Here is an 18106-nt window from a genome sequence, read left to right on the forward strand (position 1 = left end):
TAAGTAGTAATAAGTGATAAATTGGGAGGTTTCACTACTGGTGAACACTACACTATTTCCTATTCAAATTACTACATAATTCTCCCTTAAATGACTACTGTGTAACTACTGAGCTTTTGGGTATATACACCACATAAAACCTACATACCTAGACAATTCTTACATGTTCACGATTGAATTACTACACAATGCATACCCATTACTGCTGTATGCCTACTCAGTCCCTATTGAATTACTACTGTAGTGTTCTGTCGCGACTGAATTGCTCCTGATCCTTTTTCAATTTCATACATAAACCCCTTTGAATTACTATTGGAAACTGAAACATTGAGGAAAATGTCCTTTTCCTTGATCAGTCTCCGGCATATCCTTGGTTTTCGACAGACACAAAAACTAGATTAGAGAAAGAGACCTGGCCTGTCCCCCAATGGCACCCTATGCCCTAAAAGGGTTATTTGGCTGTCCCCATAGGAGGACCCTTTGAAGAACCATTTTAGGTTCCAGGTAGAACTGTTTTGGGTTCCATGTAGAACCTTTTCCACAGAGGGCTCTACATGGTTCTACCTGAAACCAAAATAAGGTTATACTTGGAACCAAAAATGGTTCTCATATGGGGACAGCCGAAGAACCCATAGGAGAACCCTTTTTTCTATGAATGTAGGGTCAGGACTTCACAGGTGGGGCACTTTCCCAGAATCGTCAATCAGCTCTGTAGCTCCTGGAGGCTTTTCTGCATCATTGTGTGATTGGCCTGCAAGTCTGTCTGGTCGCCTGATACAACTGCAAGTTCTCAATGGTTCTAATAGCATCTGTGGCCATACAGAGAGACATGGGCCCATGTGGAAGAAAATGGAAGTCAACGAGATTCATCCACACTTGCATAAAACATTATAAACAACTGAAAGGCTGTGTATGTGTAATCCTATATATACACACTAACGATCAAAGGTTTGGGGTCACTTAGAAATGTCCTTGTTACTGAAAGAAAAGCACATTTCTGTCCATTAAAATAACATCAAATTGATCAGAAATACAGTGTAGACATTGTTAATGTTGGAAATGACTATTGTAGCTGGAAACGGCAGATTTTTTTATGGAATATCTACATAGGCGTACAAATCAAATCAAATCAAATTGATTTATATAGCCCTTCGTACATCAGCTGATATCTCAAAGTGCTGTACAGAAACCCAGCCTAAAACCCCAAACAGCAAGCAATGCAGGTGTAGAAGCACGGTGGCTAGCAAAACCTCCCTAGAAAGGCCAAAACCTAGGAAGAAACCTAGAGAGGGACCAGGCTATGTGGGGTGGCCAGTCCTCTTCTGGCTGTGCCGGGTGGAGATTATAACAGAACATGGCCAAGATGTTCAAATGTTCATAAATGACCAGCATGGTCCAATAATAATAAGGCAGAACAGTTGAAACTGCACGGCCAGGTGGACTGGGGACAGCAAGGAGTCATCATGTCAGGTAGTCCTGAGGCATGGTCCTAGGGCTCAGGTCCTCCGAGAGAGAGAAAGAAAGAGAGAATTAGAGAGAGCACACTTAAATTCACACAGGACACCGAATAGGACAGAGACGTACTCCAGATATAACAAACTGACCCTAGCCCCCCGACACATAAACTACTGCAGCATAAATACTGGAGGCTGAGACAGGAGGGGTCAGGAGACACTGTGGCCCCATCCGAGGACACCCCCGGACAGGGCCAAACAGGAAGGATATAACCCCACCCACTTTGCCAAAGCACAGCCCCCACACCACGTACAGAGGGCCAGTATCAGCAACCATCACTCCTGTGTTCCAATGGCACGTTGTGTTAGCTAATCCAAGTTTATCATTTGAAAAGGCTAATATTGATCATTAGAAAACCCTTTTGCAATTATGTTAGCACAGCTGAAAACTGTTGTTCTGATTAAAGAAGCAATAAAACTGGCCTTCGTTAGACTAGTTGAGTATCTGGAGCATCAGCATTTGTGTGTTCGATGACAGGCTCAAAATGGCCAGAAACAAAGACATTCTTCTGAAACTCGTCAGTCTATTCTTGTTCTGATAAATCAAGGTTATTTAATGCGAGAAATTGCGATGAAACTGAAGCTCTCGTACAACGCTGTGTACTACTCCCTTCACAGAACAGCGTAAACTGTCTCTAACCAGAATAGAAAGAGAAGTGAGAGGCCCCGGTGCACAACTGAGCAAGAGGACAAGTACATTAGAGTGTCTAGTTTGAGAAACAGACGCCTCACAAGTCCAGAACTGGCAGCTTCATTAAACAATACCCGCAAAACACCAGTCTCAACGTCAACAGTGATGAGGCGACTCCCGGATATTGGTAAATAAAAAGAAAAGATTAAGATGGGCAAAAGAACACAGACACTGAACAGAGGAACTCTGCCAAGAAGGCCAGCATCCTGGATTCACCTCTTCACTGTTGATGTTGAGACTGATGTTTTGTGGGTACTATTTAATGAAGCTGTCAGTTGAGGACTTGTGAGGCGTCTGTTTCTCAAAGGATAGAAATTTGTTTTTCAGAACATAACCGGCAAGATTACATCATAACTAGTGCACATTTCAAATAGCAAATACTTCATAACGGTCAGACTGGTTTTATCAATTGATGAAAATCTGAATGAGGAAATAATGATCCCTCAGTCAGGGGAGACAGGTTCACCTTTCTGAAAAGCATGCGTTGCATTATTTTAACCCCCATATTACCAGTGCGGGACAGAGGTTATGAAATTCTATTGAGCTGATATGATTGTAAAAGCTGGCCATTTGTCTTCATGTATCCTTGACACTGACAACAGTTACCAGTTAAGAATGATATCTAAACTGTCTACATCCACTGACTGGGGCCCATCAGTCCCTACAAAAGGGATGTCATGCAATTGGACTCAATGGGCATAATGGGTATAATCAATATATCTGAGGGCAAGGGAACATCATGGAGACAGACAATTTCATCTCCATAAGAAACACAAGCACATACTTGTAGAATGTCTAATTGTTCAGTCTTTAAAGCTGTACATATGATATCTGAAAATAGAAATCATATCATACTAGTGTCATTGTTTGTCCCTTGAATCTGCCACTAAAACATACCTTCTATAGGAGGGGATTGAGAACTAGTTGTACATGGTTATATCTGTTTGTTCCATGCAACATCTGAGTTGATTAATTGGCCCAATATTTTCATAGACTTTAAAATAAAGTATTCAGTTTAGAGTGATTAACACAATGCTTAGCATATGCATATATTTTCCCTGACTGTAGCTAGGTTTCGATCCAATTGGCGACAGATTGTCATGATAATATTCTAAAATCCGCATACAAACGATTTGAGCATTTTCCCACCAGAGAAGTGTGTCCATCAAATGGACTTGTTTTGCAGATAAAAGTTTGTGTGTGATGATGTAGGCCACATAAAATGACCTTTTGCGGTAAAATTCCCATGTACCAAATTTTAAAAAACTCAAATGGGTTTCCATCCCATTTTCAACTCTTCTGATGGTTCTCACAAAAAAAAGTGCATTATATAGTGAGCGCCCACTCTCTTATTGGCACGTACGCTCTAGGCGACAGCTTGCAGATACAGTGCAGATGGCCTATGATGAGATCATTATGGACAAAAAAGCTAGTTTATTTTTATTTGTCAAACGGCAGCCAAGCATGGGTGTGTCAAGTCAAATCGAAATCAAATGAAAGTTGATTTGTCACATGACATAATACAACAGGTATAAACCATACAGTGAATATTTTATATTTATACTTACACGCTCTTCCTCAACAATGCAGGGTTCAGTATATGAGGTATTGTGTGTGTGTGTGTGTGTGTGTGTGTGTGTGTGTGTGTGTGTGTGTGTGTGTGTGTGTGTGTGTGTGTTAAAGGTATTACATTTTATTTGGGGTATTATCATATAACAATTTTTCTCTTTTAGCATGTGATGTCTAGGGAAATAAACGTTTCATTGGTCAGGTGTATGCACAGTCGTCCTGAACAATACAGTGAGTGGCGAGGAGGAGCTTCACAGACCTGAAGTAATTTAGCCATTCATTGTTGCCATTGCGATCTGTAGATTGTTATTTTATAGAGTTATAGTGTCAATTAACTCGTAATATTCCTGGATTACTCATTATATTAATAAACCCTGATTTAATCAACAAATATGATAGGCAGTTGAAAATGTTTTAATGGTACTACAGTGTCACAGGAGGTTGGTGGCACCTTAATTGGTGAGAACTGGCTTGTGTTAATCCCTGGAGCGGAATTAGTGGAATGACATCAAATACATGTTTTCCAGGTGTTTGATGCTATTCCATGTGCTCCATTCCGGGCATTATTATGAGCAGTTCTCCCCTCCGCAGCCTCCTGTGATTACAATGTACATATCTGCCTGTGCTGGCAAAATCCCTACATATCCTATTGAACCAAGCATGGAGAGATTTTCTGTTGTCACAGTTCCAAAACCAGTCAGAAACGTCCAGTAAATGCAGCGTTCATGTGCTAGTCGGACCTACGATATTTGCTAACAGCTAACTGGTTTCACGCGGCACGTGAATAACCACAACCAGTTAGCAAGTCTACAATGTCTGAGTTTCTTAGTTCCGACTAGCACATGAACGCGGCATACCCCTACGCCAATGACGCCGGTGGAACTGATGCCGCGTTCACAACAACTGGAAACTCAGAAAATACGAGATCAAATCACGACGTCAGTAAAAGTGGCAATAGTTGGATGGCCGTTAAAATCTATTTTCCCAGTCGGATGTCGTTTTTTCGAGTTACCAAATGGATTGAACGCACGGAAGTCGGAGATTTTCGAGTTCCCAGTTGTTTTGAACGCGGCAAATTATATCCTTCGCCACGGTGGTTTTATGTCAGACATGTCGAACCATGAGTATTCAACAAAACAATACATACTTTAAACTTAATTCCAGCGAATTTCTTAGTTAAATGATTGTATAACTAGCAAAGGAGTTTTGAAGTTGAGGGTGTAGTATTTGGCAATGAGGACTACCCAACTAGTTTAGGTTTAGCCATAGAAAACCGGAGAAAACGAGCTCACGATGCAGTTATAATGCCCTGATATTAGGAACTGGTGGCGAAAAGTTTGATTAAAGAATTCAGAGACTGAAACAAATAAATCAGATGACGTATGTTTAAGGACAGCAGATCGACATACAATCCTGAAGTCAGCTGTAACCGTCGATAGTAAAATAAAGTTTAAAACGATATTTGAGTGACCCTGAATACATCCAATGAATGGTGACTCCTCATCACTATCTATGATCAAGGCCCGGCCATTGATAGTGATGTTGATGGTTAATGTAGTCCATTACGCGTTGTCCTTCATCCATTGTCTCGCAAAAAAACTACAGTTACAGTGTCGGTGCTAGAGTGGCACGCACGGTGGCGTGGGGCCCGAAATATTGTAGTTTTAAAGGGAAACCAAGGTTGTTGAGGTTCGTGGTGGGAGTAGCAGGATCTGGGGTATGTAAATAGTGATTTTCATGATATCTTTTTTTTTTTTTTTTACAGATACAATGTTGTGGACGTTTAACGAGCATGTGTAAAAACGTACTGTTCTTTTCAAAAGCTAACTAGCATAAAATAGCTTGGTGGGTCAAAACTAGCCAGCCAGGCAATATAGCCCCTCTTTTGTTCGATTGTCAGCCGGTAGCCAGCTAGCGGTCTAACTAGCTAATTGCTGTGTGGAAATTTGAGAAAAATGGCCACCTAACCGTTGTGCCATCTGAAACAATCTGGCTGTCTGAACACATTTTACATGTACTACCGCTCTAAAGTGTACCGGTGTCTTGTTAGCAGCACTGAATGTTGGCTAGCTAACAACTAGTTGGCCGTTGGTTAGCTTAGCTAGCGTGTGTTAGTCCATACACAATCAGTTTGAGATGTCGTTAGCTAGGAGGAAAGACGCACTGGGATAAAATGCACGAGATAGCTACCCAGTTTACCTGTCACATTTGCAGGCTAAAATGTAAACAATTTTAGAATATAGCTGTAATTAGCTAGCTAACACAGCCGGTGTTCTGACAATCTGCTGATGGTGAGTTGATAATCCATGCCAGCCACTGTTCAACAATGCATCATACATACATCAATTGTAGGTACCCCAAACCTTTTTGCTTGCTGCAGGTGGACCTCAAATAAACTACCACTAGTTAGCTTGATAGAGAGAGACCCCCGCCCTAGCCTTACAAAGTCAGATGCTGCAGTGGAGGGGTTGATTATTGTGAGACTTGAGAAGAGAAAGCCAGTTAAATGGGGAAATTGATCAAGCCTAGACAGGAAATAGGCCTAAACTGGCTTAGTATCATCAACCTGTATCTGTTCCCTGTGTAATTGTATAAGGAAACAATTGTCTCTCATTTGAGATGTGTTCACTGCCCAGCCCCCAAGATTGTAGGAAAACCTATTGCATACACCTTCACCTGTTATTTCTGTTATGTGGTTATGGAAAACAAGAGCTTGTTTTATTTGGAGCATTACAGTGGGATTTCCTCTGAAAAGGTCATTTTTAGTTCATTCTAGTTTGAGCAAAGGTCAGAGTTCTAAACTGCACACTGTGCAAAATCACCACTTTATGATGGCCTCTGCTTTTGGCCATTGAATTATCCTCATTCAACACACTCATTTGACCAATTACCTGTTGTCAGATTGTTTGTCTTCTGTAGGTAGGCCAACCTTTGTGAAAAATGCTTCTTTTATTGTTTGTTCGTAGGCCTAGGCTTATTTTATTGTTTGTTCGTAGGCCTGGGCTATCTGATTTTAGAATTCCTGAGGTGCCTGATTTTATTTATTTTAATGAAGGAATCTCAAAAAGTCAAGTCACCCTACTGAAAAATTAAACTAAATGCTAATCTTTGTCTCTTTCTTTCCTCCCTCTCTCTCTTCTCCCCTCCACCTCACATTTTACCTTTTCGTTCAACTCTCTTTCTTCCTGCTCTGTGGTAAAGACAGCTGCTGGTTGCAGGCACCGAGCGGTGCAACAGAAGCAGTGTGCCGTCCCCCTGTCCTACTCTCATGCCCCCCCTCCATGTATGTCCTCTCTGCCTGTTAGTGTCCCCATCTGGTCCCCTCATTGTCTCGCTACCTTCTCCAGCCTAACGCCCTCCTTTCCCTCATGCTTTGGACAAAGCCGGCATACTGCCAGCCCAATGACTGCCTGGATCGTCCTGCCTGTCAGCCTCTCTGCCTTCTCCATCACAGGGATATGGATAGTGTGAGTCCTGGCGCCCAAGCATGTATCACAAAGTGATTGAAATAGAAATATTCATAAGAAATTCATGATTTTGGGTTTGAATCATTGTTGATTTGTGTTTGTTTTTCCCCCACAGCTACGCCATGGCTGTGATGAACCATCACGTTTGTCCAGTGGAGAACTGGTGAGTGCTTCACTGAGAGTTTCATTAAAAGCAGTGGTAGTAAAGAAGACCGAGTTTTGTCTTTGGATTTATAGCCTACATTAACTTGATATACTGCAGTATATCACCTGCTTGAAAATAATAATAGCTAATTTAATTATTTTTCTGTCTTACCTGCAGGTCGTACAATGTTACATGTACAGAGGAGATAGCCAGGCCAGGCTTCCCAAAGACATGCTGCACCATACAGGATATCCCCCTCATCAGGTGTTACATTCATTTATTCTCTCGCTCTCTCTCTCTCTTTGCGCCTTCTGTCTTTCAATTACATTTCAATTTACAGTTTTTTTTGCATGGGGAACATATGTTTACATTGCTAAAGTGAAATATGTAATAAACGGACCGGGAGGTCCGTGGGGAGATGCACAATTGGCCTAGCGCCGTCCAGGTTAGGAAGGGGTTGGCCGGTAGGGATATCCTTGTCCCATCGCGCACCAGCGACTCCTGTGGTGGGCCGGGCGAAGTGCTCGCTAACCAAGGTTGCCAGGTGCACGGTGTTTCCTTGGTGCGGCTGGCTTCCGGGTTGGATGCGCGCTGTGTTAAGAAGCAGTGCGGCTTGGTTGGGTTGTGTATCGGAGGACGCATGCCTTTCAACCTTCGTCTCTCCCGAGCCCGTACGGGAGTTGTAGCGATGAGACAAGCTAGTAGCTCCTAAAACAATTGGATACCATGAAATTGGAGAGAAAAACGGGGTAAAATAAAAAATAAAATAAAAAATTAACAGTAAACATTACACACACAAAAGTTCCAAAATAATAAAGACATTTCAAATGTCATATTATGTGAAAATAGTTCAAGTACAAAATGCTAAATAAATAAACATAAATATGGGTTGTATTTACAATGGTATTTACAACAATAAGATGACTGATGCATTAATCTACAAAGTCTTAGCCTTGTAACCAGACCAGAAGGGAAATAGTAACAACCTTGTAATAAACCAGTGACAGGAAGGCCTTTTCCTAACATTTGAATCATGAGCATATATAGGCCTAGTCAATGTCATTCAATGAATTAAGTCTAGTGAGTGGATTTCTAATTAGTTTTGGGTGACATGTTGTTTCCTCCCTCATCTTGTGTCTTGTACAGTAAATGTGGCTCCTTCCCCCCTGAGAGCTGCCTGTTCAGTCTGATCGGAAATGTTGGAGCCTTCATGGGTAAGTAAGGCCTCTTCTCCATTCCAAATGGCATCCATAGGGCTCTGGTTAAAAGTAGTGCACTATGTAGGGAACAATAGGGTGCCATTTGGGACGCAGACCTCTTCTCCCATCACTCCACAGCCCACTCACTCACACTGACAATAAGCTGTGTCCTTTGTCTCACTCATCACTGATGTAGTGAAGAGCAAACTCAGTTTACTCACCTTTTTTATTTTGTGAAAAATGTTTAGTGTTTAAAGCTGAAATCCTTAATGTTGGAACTGCCATGTCCACTTGCGATATTACAACAACAAAGAAGTTACTGCAAACAATAACAAAATATGTCTCTCCTTCTGACATTATTGCACGCACGATAGAGCAGCAGATTGTGAATTTTCTTACCACATTGGCCGATGCTCCTCCCATCCGCTTCGTAAACAAAAACAATAACAACGTCCGTTTGGTGGACAGTGGCGCTGTTCATTTATCATTGAATCACAGCCTACTTCACCAAACGGGTGATTTAACAAGCTCATTCCCGAAACAAGCACTGTCGTTGCACCAATGTGTACCTAACCATAAACATCAACGCTTTTCTTACAATCAACACACAAGTATATATTTTTAAACCTGCATATTTAGTTCATATTGCCTGCTAACATGAATTTCTTAACTAGGGAAATTGTGTCCATTCTCTTGCGTTCTGTGCAACAGAGTCAGGGTACATGCAGCAGTTTGGGCCACCTGGCTCGTTGCGAACGGTGTCCTAACAAAGACAGCCAACTTCGCCAAACGTGGGATGATTTAACAAAAGTGCATTTGCGAAAAAAACACAATCATTGGACGACTGTACCTAACCATAAATATCAATGCCTTTCTTAAAATCAATACACAGAAGTGTATATTTTTTTAACCTGTATATTTAGTTAAAATAAATTCATGTTAGCAGGCAATATTAACTAGGAAAATTGTGTTACTTCTCTTGCGTTCATTGCACGCAGAGTCAGGATATATGGATATATGCAGCAGCTAATTTGCCAGAATTTTACATAATTATGACATAACATTGAAGTTTGCAACAGCAATATTTAGACTTATGGATGCCACCCATTTGATAAAATACGTAACCGTTCCGTATTTCACTGAAAGAATAAACATTTTGTTTTCGAAATGATAGTTTTCGGATTGACCATATTAATGACCTAAGGCTCGTATTTATGTGTGTTATTATATTATAATTAAGTCTATGATTTGATGGCCCAGTCTGACTGAGCGGTGGTAGGCAGCAGCAGGCTCGTAAGCATTCATTCAAACAGCACTTTCCTGTGTTTGCCCGCAGCTCTTCGCAATGCTTAAAGCATTGCGCTGTTTATGACTTCAAGCCTATCAACTCTCGAGATTAGGCTGGCAATACTAAAGTACCTATTAGAACATCCAATTGTCAAAGGTATATGAAATAGTCCTATAATAACTACAACCTAAAACTTCTTACCTGGGAATATTGAAGACTCATGTTAAAAGGAACCACCAGCTTTCACATGTTCTCATGTTCTGAGCAAGGAACTTAAACGTTAGCTTTTTTACATGGCACATATTGCACTTTTACTTTCTGCTCCACCACTTTTTTTTTGCATTATTTACACCAAATTGAACATGTTTCATTATTTATTTGAGACTAAATTGATTTTATTGAGTTAAAATAAGTGTTCATTCAGTATTGTTGTAATTGTCATTATTACATATATATAAATAAATTAAAATCGCCTGATTAATCGGTATCAGCTTTTTTTTGGTACTCCTATAATCGGTATCGGCGTTGAAAAATCATAATCGGTCAACCTTTAGTATTTACCCCCCCTGGCATTTTTCCTATTTTGTTGCCTTACAACCTGGAATTAAAATAGTTTTTTGGGGGTATGCAATCATTTGATTTACACAACATGCCTACCACTTTGAAGATGCAAAATATGTTTTTATTGTGAAACAAACAAGAAATAAGACAAACTGAAAACTTGAGCATGTATAAACTATTCACCCCCCCAAAGTTAATACTTTGTAGAGCCTCCTTTTTCAGCAATTACAGTTGCAAGTCTCTTGGGGTATGTCTCTATAAGCTTGGCACATCTAGACACTTTTTTGCCCATTCTCTAAGGCAACTCCTCCAGCTCCTTCAAGTTGGATGATCTTTTTAATCATACCACCGATTCTCAATTGGATTGAGGTCTGGGCTTTGACAAAGCCATTCCAAGACATTTAAATGTTTTCCCTTAAACCACTCGAGTGTTGCTTTAGCGTTATGCTTAGGGTCATTGTTCTGCTGGAAGGTGAACCTCCGTCCCTGTCTCAAATCTCTTGAAGACTGAAACAGGTTTCCCTCAAGAATTTCCCTGTATTTAGCGCCATCCATCATTCCTTCTATTCTGACTAGTTTCCCAGTCCCTGATGATGAAAAACATACCCACAGCATGATGCTGCTACCACCCTGCTTCACTGTGTGGATGATGTTTTCAGGGTGATGAGAGGTGTTGGGTTTGTGTCAGACATAGCATTTTCCTTGATGGCCAAAAAGCTCAATTTTAGTCACATCTAACCAGGTTACCTTCTTCCATATGTTTGGGGAGTCTCCCACATGCCTTTTGGCGAACACCAACCGTGTTTGCTTATTTTGATCTTTAAGCAATGGCTTTTTTCTAGACACTCTTCTGTAAAGCCAGCTCTGTGGATTTTATGGCTTAAAGTGGTCCTATGGACAGATACTCCAATCTCCGCTGTGGAGCTTTGCAGCCCCTTCAGGGTTACCTTTGGTCTCTTTGTTGCCTCTGATTAATGCCCTCCTTGCCTGGTCTGTGAGTTTTGGTGGGTGGCCCTCTCTTGGCAGGTTTGTTGTGGTGCCATATTCTTTCCATTTTTTAAATAATGGATTTAATGGTGCTCCGTGAGATGTTCAAAGTTTCTGATATTTTTTTAATAACCCAACCCTGATCTGTACTTCTCCACAACTTTGTCCCTGACCTGGTTGGAGAGCTTGGTCTCCATGGTGCCGCTTGCTTTGTGTTGCAGACTCTGGGGCCTTTCAGAACAGATGTGTATATATACTGAGATCATGTGACACTTAGATTGCACACAAGTGCACTTTATTTAACTAATTATGTAACTTCTAAAGGTAATTGGTTGCACCGGATCTTATTTAGGGGCTTCATAGCAAAGGGGGTGAATACATATGCATGCACCACTTTTCCGATTTTTATCGTTTAGAAATTCTTGCCCATTTTACTTCACCAATTTGGACTATTTTGTGTATGTCCATTACATGAAATCCAAATAAAAATCTATTTAAATTACAGGTTGTAATGCAACAATATAGGAAAAATGCCAAGGGGGGTGAATACTTTCGCAAGGCACACATATATACGAGTGTGTATGTTAGCCATTAGTTAGCAGCACGTGCAGAAGGGCTTCAAATAGGCTCTGAGATCAATAATGGATGTGGCCTTTCCTCCACTCCTCCCCCTCATCATCCATCACCTTCCTCCATTACTTCCTTTTCTGTCTTATTTATCACCACTCACTCTGACCCCTTTTCCCTGTGCTCCTCTTCACCTACCTCTCTGCCCTCCCCCTCTCTCACCATCCCTTCTTTCTCTACTCCTTCCTGCTCCTATCTCTCTTTCGCTCTCTCTGTCTCTCCAGTGGTGATGGTGTGCCTTCTGCGCTATGCCCAGGTGATTGAGCACAGCCACCGTTGCTGGATTAACACCAGCGCTCTGGTGTCTGGCTGCACCAACGCTCTAGGACTGGTCATGGTGGGCAACTTCCAGGTAATTCTTCTCACTTCATTACTCTACGTAAAGGCTGATTCCATGGGTGTGTCCAAAATGGTCCCATATCTGTCACTCTTGGCTCGAGCGACAATTACTAAGTGGTGGTGGGTTATATAGTCTATATTTTCCTCATTTGTTATCTCAACTTGGTGATTGCCTGTGTTTTCTAACATGTCTCCATAAGTTAAAAACAAGGGGTATGGGCAGATGTGGGTGGCCATGTGCATCGGAGTGGGAGGGTTCAGGGGGACGTCAATGGGATTTGGGTATTCGGAGTGGGATCACCTGTGCATTAAATGTATGTTTTCAATCACAGTAAAAAAAATGCATGAATAGATAAATACGATTGTTCCCTCCTTGGGCAGGTTGACCATGCCAAGTCTCTCCACTACGTTGGCGCGGGCGTGACGTTCCCCGCCGGTCTGCTCTTTGTGTGCCTGCAGTGTGTGCTCACCTACCGGGTGGCCGTCACTGCCCTTGACTACTGGATGGCACACGTACGTGTGGCGCTGGCCGCAGGAGCCCTCGTCTCACTGGTCCTCAGTATCCTTTTTTGACTCACTGGGATTGGTTAAGGGAAGGGTTGAGCGGCTGGGATGAGGGAAAGGGGTGGGGGCTGGGCATTAAACTGGTCGTGTTATTGGTCCTGATGGACTCCACCAGTTAGTATAAGGTGACTGATAATTTATCCTTAGCGTTATTTAATTTCAATCAGTCACAGTTAAAGATGGAATCCGCAGTAGGGGGAAACTGCGCCACTGGCCGCCCTACCACAGTTCAAATAGTTTCTGTTTTCGAGCTGAGGAGCGTAAAATTGCTGTATATATTGTGCTCTTCCATCGCGCAACGCTGTCTGAGGGGAATAAACAGTGTTTGTTGTTTGCAGTAACTTTGTTGTTGTATCACAAACGGACAACATTAACATTTAAGGATTCCAGTGTTAATGTGGAATGTAGTATTGTCATTTCTCTTCTGTAATGAAACCCTGTAATGGCTAGTCTGTGATACCACCAAACACTAGTGGGCCCCATGTGCTTCATATATATTTAGTAAGTCATAAATATGTTCTTCTTCTTGAACTGCACTGTTGATTAAGGGCTTGTAAGTAAGCATTTCACGGTAAAGTCTACGCTTGTTGTATTCAGTGCATGTGGCAAATAATGTTTGATTTTATGTTAATTCTCCTAACCTTCTACAAAAAGTAAACTCTGATGTTAATTTGACAAAAGCTGGATCCCTTCCAGCCATTACCAGTAGCTAGGGTTCTTAAAACATGATGACTCCTCAGAATTGTGAGAAGTTCTCAGGGACAAGGCTGATCATCCTCCTGCTGGAACTAAGTAGGGGTGAAGACTGCCTGGCAGGCTCAGCCATACTCTGAAGCTCTCATTAACATATTGATGGATGAAGAAGCATATTGATATATCCCTGCCTAAATATTTCCACAGCAACAGTACTGCACTCTGTGAACCGTGCACTCATTATTGACCATAGCATACTTTGCGTCCCAAATGGCATCCTATTCCATTTAAAGTAGTGCACTATATAGGGAATAGAGTGCCATTTGGGATGTAAGCATAGATTTCTTAATGTTGCCCTTCCTCCTCCATCGATGTGGCTGTTGTTTCTCCTTAACCGTCTTTCCCCAGGTGGTATTTTCTTCATTCACGAGAGCTTTGTCCTCCAGCATGCGGCGGCCATCTGCGAGTGGGTCTTCACCGTGGACATCCTGGTTTTTTATGGCACCTTCACCTATGAGTTTGGCACAGTCACCAATGACACCATGATGGTCGGCCTGCAGCAGACCCACCACCACTCGGGGGTCATGATGGGCGGCGCGGCCGGGGCCATGACGCTGGGCATGGGAGCCAAGGGCCTCAAGTCCCCTGGAGGAAGTAGCACATCCACCCATCTCAACTGCACCCCTGAGAGTATAGCCATGTTGTAGCTTAGTGGGGATCACAGGAGGTCACCATGCTGCTGCAGAGAGGAATCACCACACAGGCAGCGGACGTTAGGGCTCAATGATAGTACTGGCCGCCAGGGGAAGGAGGAAAGACAAGACATTGAAAATCACAAGATATGATTGACACACCGGGTCGGTATTGCTGTATTGGGTTTTCGTGTTGTAATAACCTGTCCGTTTCTCCACTACGGTCTAATTTTCTTTGCTTCATCAGCAGGAAGGAAGACTTACAGGAAGGACAAATATATGGGATGATGAGGGATGATGATGTTCTGAGTGTTTCCAAGATGACAGCTGGCACATGGGCCTCCCAGCACACTGACCCGATGATACCTTTTTTCTTTCTTAAAGATCAGTGTTGTTTGACCGGTCACTGAGGCTTTTGCCAGTGTTCATCCTTGTCATGTCGGGATGGCAGACACAAACGGTTTCTTTTATATGCCAACACAATATTGTTTTTTTTGTGGCACATTTTACAGACTTCCTCTACCTGGTGAATGAGAGTAGAGTACGTCGTTGGATTGATCAGACTTGGTTTGAGTTTTTCTTTTTGTGTATACTCTGCCAATGTTTAAGCATCATAGTAAAAACGATTGAATGTTTGAGAAGTGGAACTATGGATAGTATACTGTTATGTGCATGACAGGTTGTATGCACACGTCTTTTTATTTATCAAATCAAGTATGAATGAACTGTAAAAACGATTTGTGAACTCAGAAACATAATTTGACAAGACAATTTACACATTCTGTGCACAATATCTGCCCAATATCTCAAATAGCTGTCTCAACAGGGCAAGTGATATGAACAACTTTATTTTTGAAATATTGTTTAAAATGATATCTCTGTATGTTTAGTTATTCCCTAGATAACATTTTATAGATGTATGACATGCTATACAGCTAGATGACATGACCTGAGCATCGAATGCTCACACAAACCTGCTGGTCTGTTCTGCCCCTCTGTTACTGGGGCAAACTCTGCGTCTCAATCACTCTTGCTTGATTTGTTTTATATTTCCCATGTTGCCACTGAATTTCCCTCACCTGTTAGCCACTGGTAACATGGCTTATTGTGTTGTTTTTATGAGGTCACCTTTTATTGTTTTCCATCTTTGTTGGTGAATTAATAGCCATTTCATCTGCCAAAGTAAAGTACACTACAGAGTGTGTGTTTGAAGCCTTGCTTTGGAGAGTTTTGAACACATTGCTCTTTGTTATATGTCAAAGTACAACATGTAATTAAATATATGGTTATAAATATGTCAACCCTCTAGGCTACGATACATTTTAAAAGGTGCAAATATGACTAATTGAACAACAGCTGTCTTATCTGGGGGAAAAATACAGGGGTATCTACTGGTTGGATTCCAGGCTGGTTCCTTGGAAGCCTTATTTGGAGACTGTGGGCAACACAATCTCTGTAAGAAACGTCTCGTCAAAGCCTGTCATTAATGTTCTGAGTCAGATACTGTGTTGAGAACAGTGCTCGTATTTATAAAGCCTCAGAGTCGGAGTCCCCTTTAGTCCACCCCCTGTCCATGTAACCTTGTTCATTATGATAGAAGTGATCTTCGATAAGCACTCCTACTCTGAGATGCTTTATAAATACAGGCCCAGTTGTATTGACAGTAGGGAATAAAGGAGGATGCCTATATAGACCTTGTGCCATTGACCTGATAATGACGAGTGTCTGATGTGTGTCAACAGGTTTTGAGTATTGTTGAGATCCTCTCTGTCATGCCTCTGATGTGGAAATACATGAGGACATTTGTCATTTAGAGTTGAGAGGCTGCATGCATGTACTGTGTGGGCGATGGGGTGCAAAATTGTTAGACTGAAATAGATGTGTATGATATGTAGACCGTGACTTATGAATGACTTATTAAATTGTCTTTCTCATTGCCAAACATCTATAACTGAAATGGTACAGAATAAACCTCTCAACGTTGTGACTGACAACCAACCAAATATACCCCAGGTGAGAGTCACCAGGAAACAAATGTGTTTCTGTAACCAACCAGCGCCACCTTGAGGCCAATGATTGTCTCCACATGGAGAAATCAAATGCAAGTCAGCAGTTTGTATGCTATGCTTTCTCCCTCTCTCTCTCTCTGGCACTTCTTTAGTAGGCCCCAGGGTTGGACTTTGCTACGTTGAAGGGGTTTCAATTCATTGAAACTGTCCCCAGCTGCCCATGGGAACCCCACTGACTGTTATTTAACAACTTTTTATGGCCTATATATTCTGTGAAATAAATCTTTTCAATTGTGGGATAATAATCATATACGGTCATTTTCCATGGAAAAATGTCAGTTTAAGTCCGCCCCTGGTTGGCACTTTTAACATTAGTGATCTATGATATCACTTCCACGGTGTTCTCTATTGGGTCATTGTGTTCCTGGTAGAGTATATATTAAACTGTACAGTACAGCCACTGGATGGTTTTTCAGCCAACAAAACTATTTTCAACCGTGTTTTATAGTTTTCTTCATGTCAGCTACCTCTGTGATTGTGAGTGGACTTGATGTTATTCCAGAGAAGATGCATAGATTGTATTTCCTATTCCTATAGCTGGAAAAGATGAGAATCTACACTGGAATGTGATGGGTTGGCTCTGTTGCTATAAAACAGGTCACACAGAAAAGACAAGAAAATGAACGCACACTGGTGGTTTCTGTGTATGTTCACTATGTTCGATCTTTTGGCATTTTCCCCCTTATCCCGTACCAGCCAAAAAGTTTTTTCAAATATTTGATTTCAAATGACCTTATTTTCTGATGTATTTCAGCACACTGTAATTTAGTATCAAGGTTAGACTTCAACAGGCAGCTTTGATGAAAATGTACCTACATGGGATTGGAACTATTCTGTGTAAACATTTGTGTTCTCTTACAGTGGACATGGCCAAAACATGACAAAATGGAATTTCTATACATGATTGTTTTTGTTAAAAAATAAATAAATAGACTCATGCACTCTTTCAAGACGTGCGAGAATTTACAATTCCAGTAGCAGAAGACAGCCTGTATGTAAAATGATGTCTTGAATTCTAAATAACAGCAATGCACATCAAAGATGTAATAGTCATTTTATAATTTTTGAAAACTATGTAAAACGGGTGGTATGGGAGGGAAGTCGATTACCCCCTTCTGTAAATGTGTGATGTATCTATCATTTAGCTATTTTTCTTTTGTCAGAGATTTATATTCAAATATGAAATAAAATTGATGAATTATAAGCAAATTCTTTGCTCTTCGTATTGTTTATTCGTGGGCAGAAGATGGGTAAATCATGTTAGATTACACAAGCTGAAGGTTTGTTTCGACATGACTGATCTGGGACGAGTCTCAGCTGTATCCCCTCAGAGAAGGGAGTAGGCTGGCTTGGCAGACATTGACTTGGCAGACATTAGCCTACCCACTAAAATGATATTTCCTCAATATTGCATAAATTAACATTTGGCATACCTTTGAGCCCAGAACATCAACTTCTCTCTTCTGCTCCTCTGCTCTAGCCTTGTGAAACCACACTAACTGCAATGTGAGATATTGCAAGATTATTCAGGTTATTTACTATAATTAAACGTATCATGTGCTCTATACAAGACAGCCCTTTGTTGTAGACCGAGAGAAATATGGCAGAACAATTATCACTGCCTTGAAATAGTGTCTGTTCAGTACTGTCCGCATTTCACAGCAACTGTTAATTTTAAGTACTCACTCACAGGACTCAGCA

The 18106-nt window shown here is 41.4% G+C and overlaps 1 protein-coding gene across 5 annotated transcripts; it reads left to right on the top strand.

The window, feature by feature from the left end:
- The first annotated feature begins 4871 nt into the window (after positions 1 to 4871).
- Positions 4872 to 17614, top strand: LOC110525877 (transmembrane protein 150A). 5 transcript variants are annotated; one of them, XR_005052090.1, is made up of 9 exons: positions 5533 to 6065; positions 6976 to 7241; positions 7357 to 7404; positions 7564 to 7650; positions 8533 to 8600; positions 12273 to 12400; positions 12769 to 12946; positions 14053 to 14501; positions 14584 to 17614. XR_005052090.1 is itself a non-coding variant. In XM_021606357.2 (8 exons), exons 2-8 carry the CDS (start codon positions 7060 to 7062, stop codon positions 14349 to 14351), a joined length of 990 nt encoding a protein of 329 aa, XP_021462032.1. In that variant the 5' UTR covers positions 4872 to 5491; positions 6976 to 7059; the 3' UTR covers positions 14352 to 17614. The 5 variants fall into 5 exon arrangements, 3 of the variants coding, with proteins under 3 accessions (XP_021462032.1, XP_021462034.1, XP_036835946.1); XR_005052091.1 differs by having other exon boundaries at positions 14587 to 17614; XM_021606357.2 differs by lacking the exon at positions 5533 to 6065 and adding an exon at positions 4872 to 5491 and having other exon boundaries at positions 14053 to 17614.
- Positions 17615 to 18106: the final 492 nt, after the last annotated feature.

The sequence above is a fragment of the Oncorhynchus mykiss genome, chromosome 6 (genome assembly GCF_013265735.2).
Source record: "Oncorhynchus mykiss isolate Arlee chromosome 6, USDA_OmykA_1.1, whole genome shotgun sequence".
Taxonomy (NCBI): Eukaryota; Metazoa; Chordata; class Actinopteri; order Salmoniformes; family Salmonidae; genus Oncorhynchus; species Oncorhynchus mykiss.

Coding starts and splice junctions, on each gene's coding strand:
- LOC110525877 (XM_036980051.1), top strand. Junction 7,242..7,356: donor ATCACAGGGATATGGATAGT/GTGAGTCCTGGC, acceptor TTTCCCCCACAG/CTACGCCATGGCTGTGATGA. Junction 7,651..8,532: donor CAGGATATCCCCCTCATCAG/GTGTTACATTCA, acceptor TGTCTTGTACAG/TAAATGTGGCTCCTTCCCCC.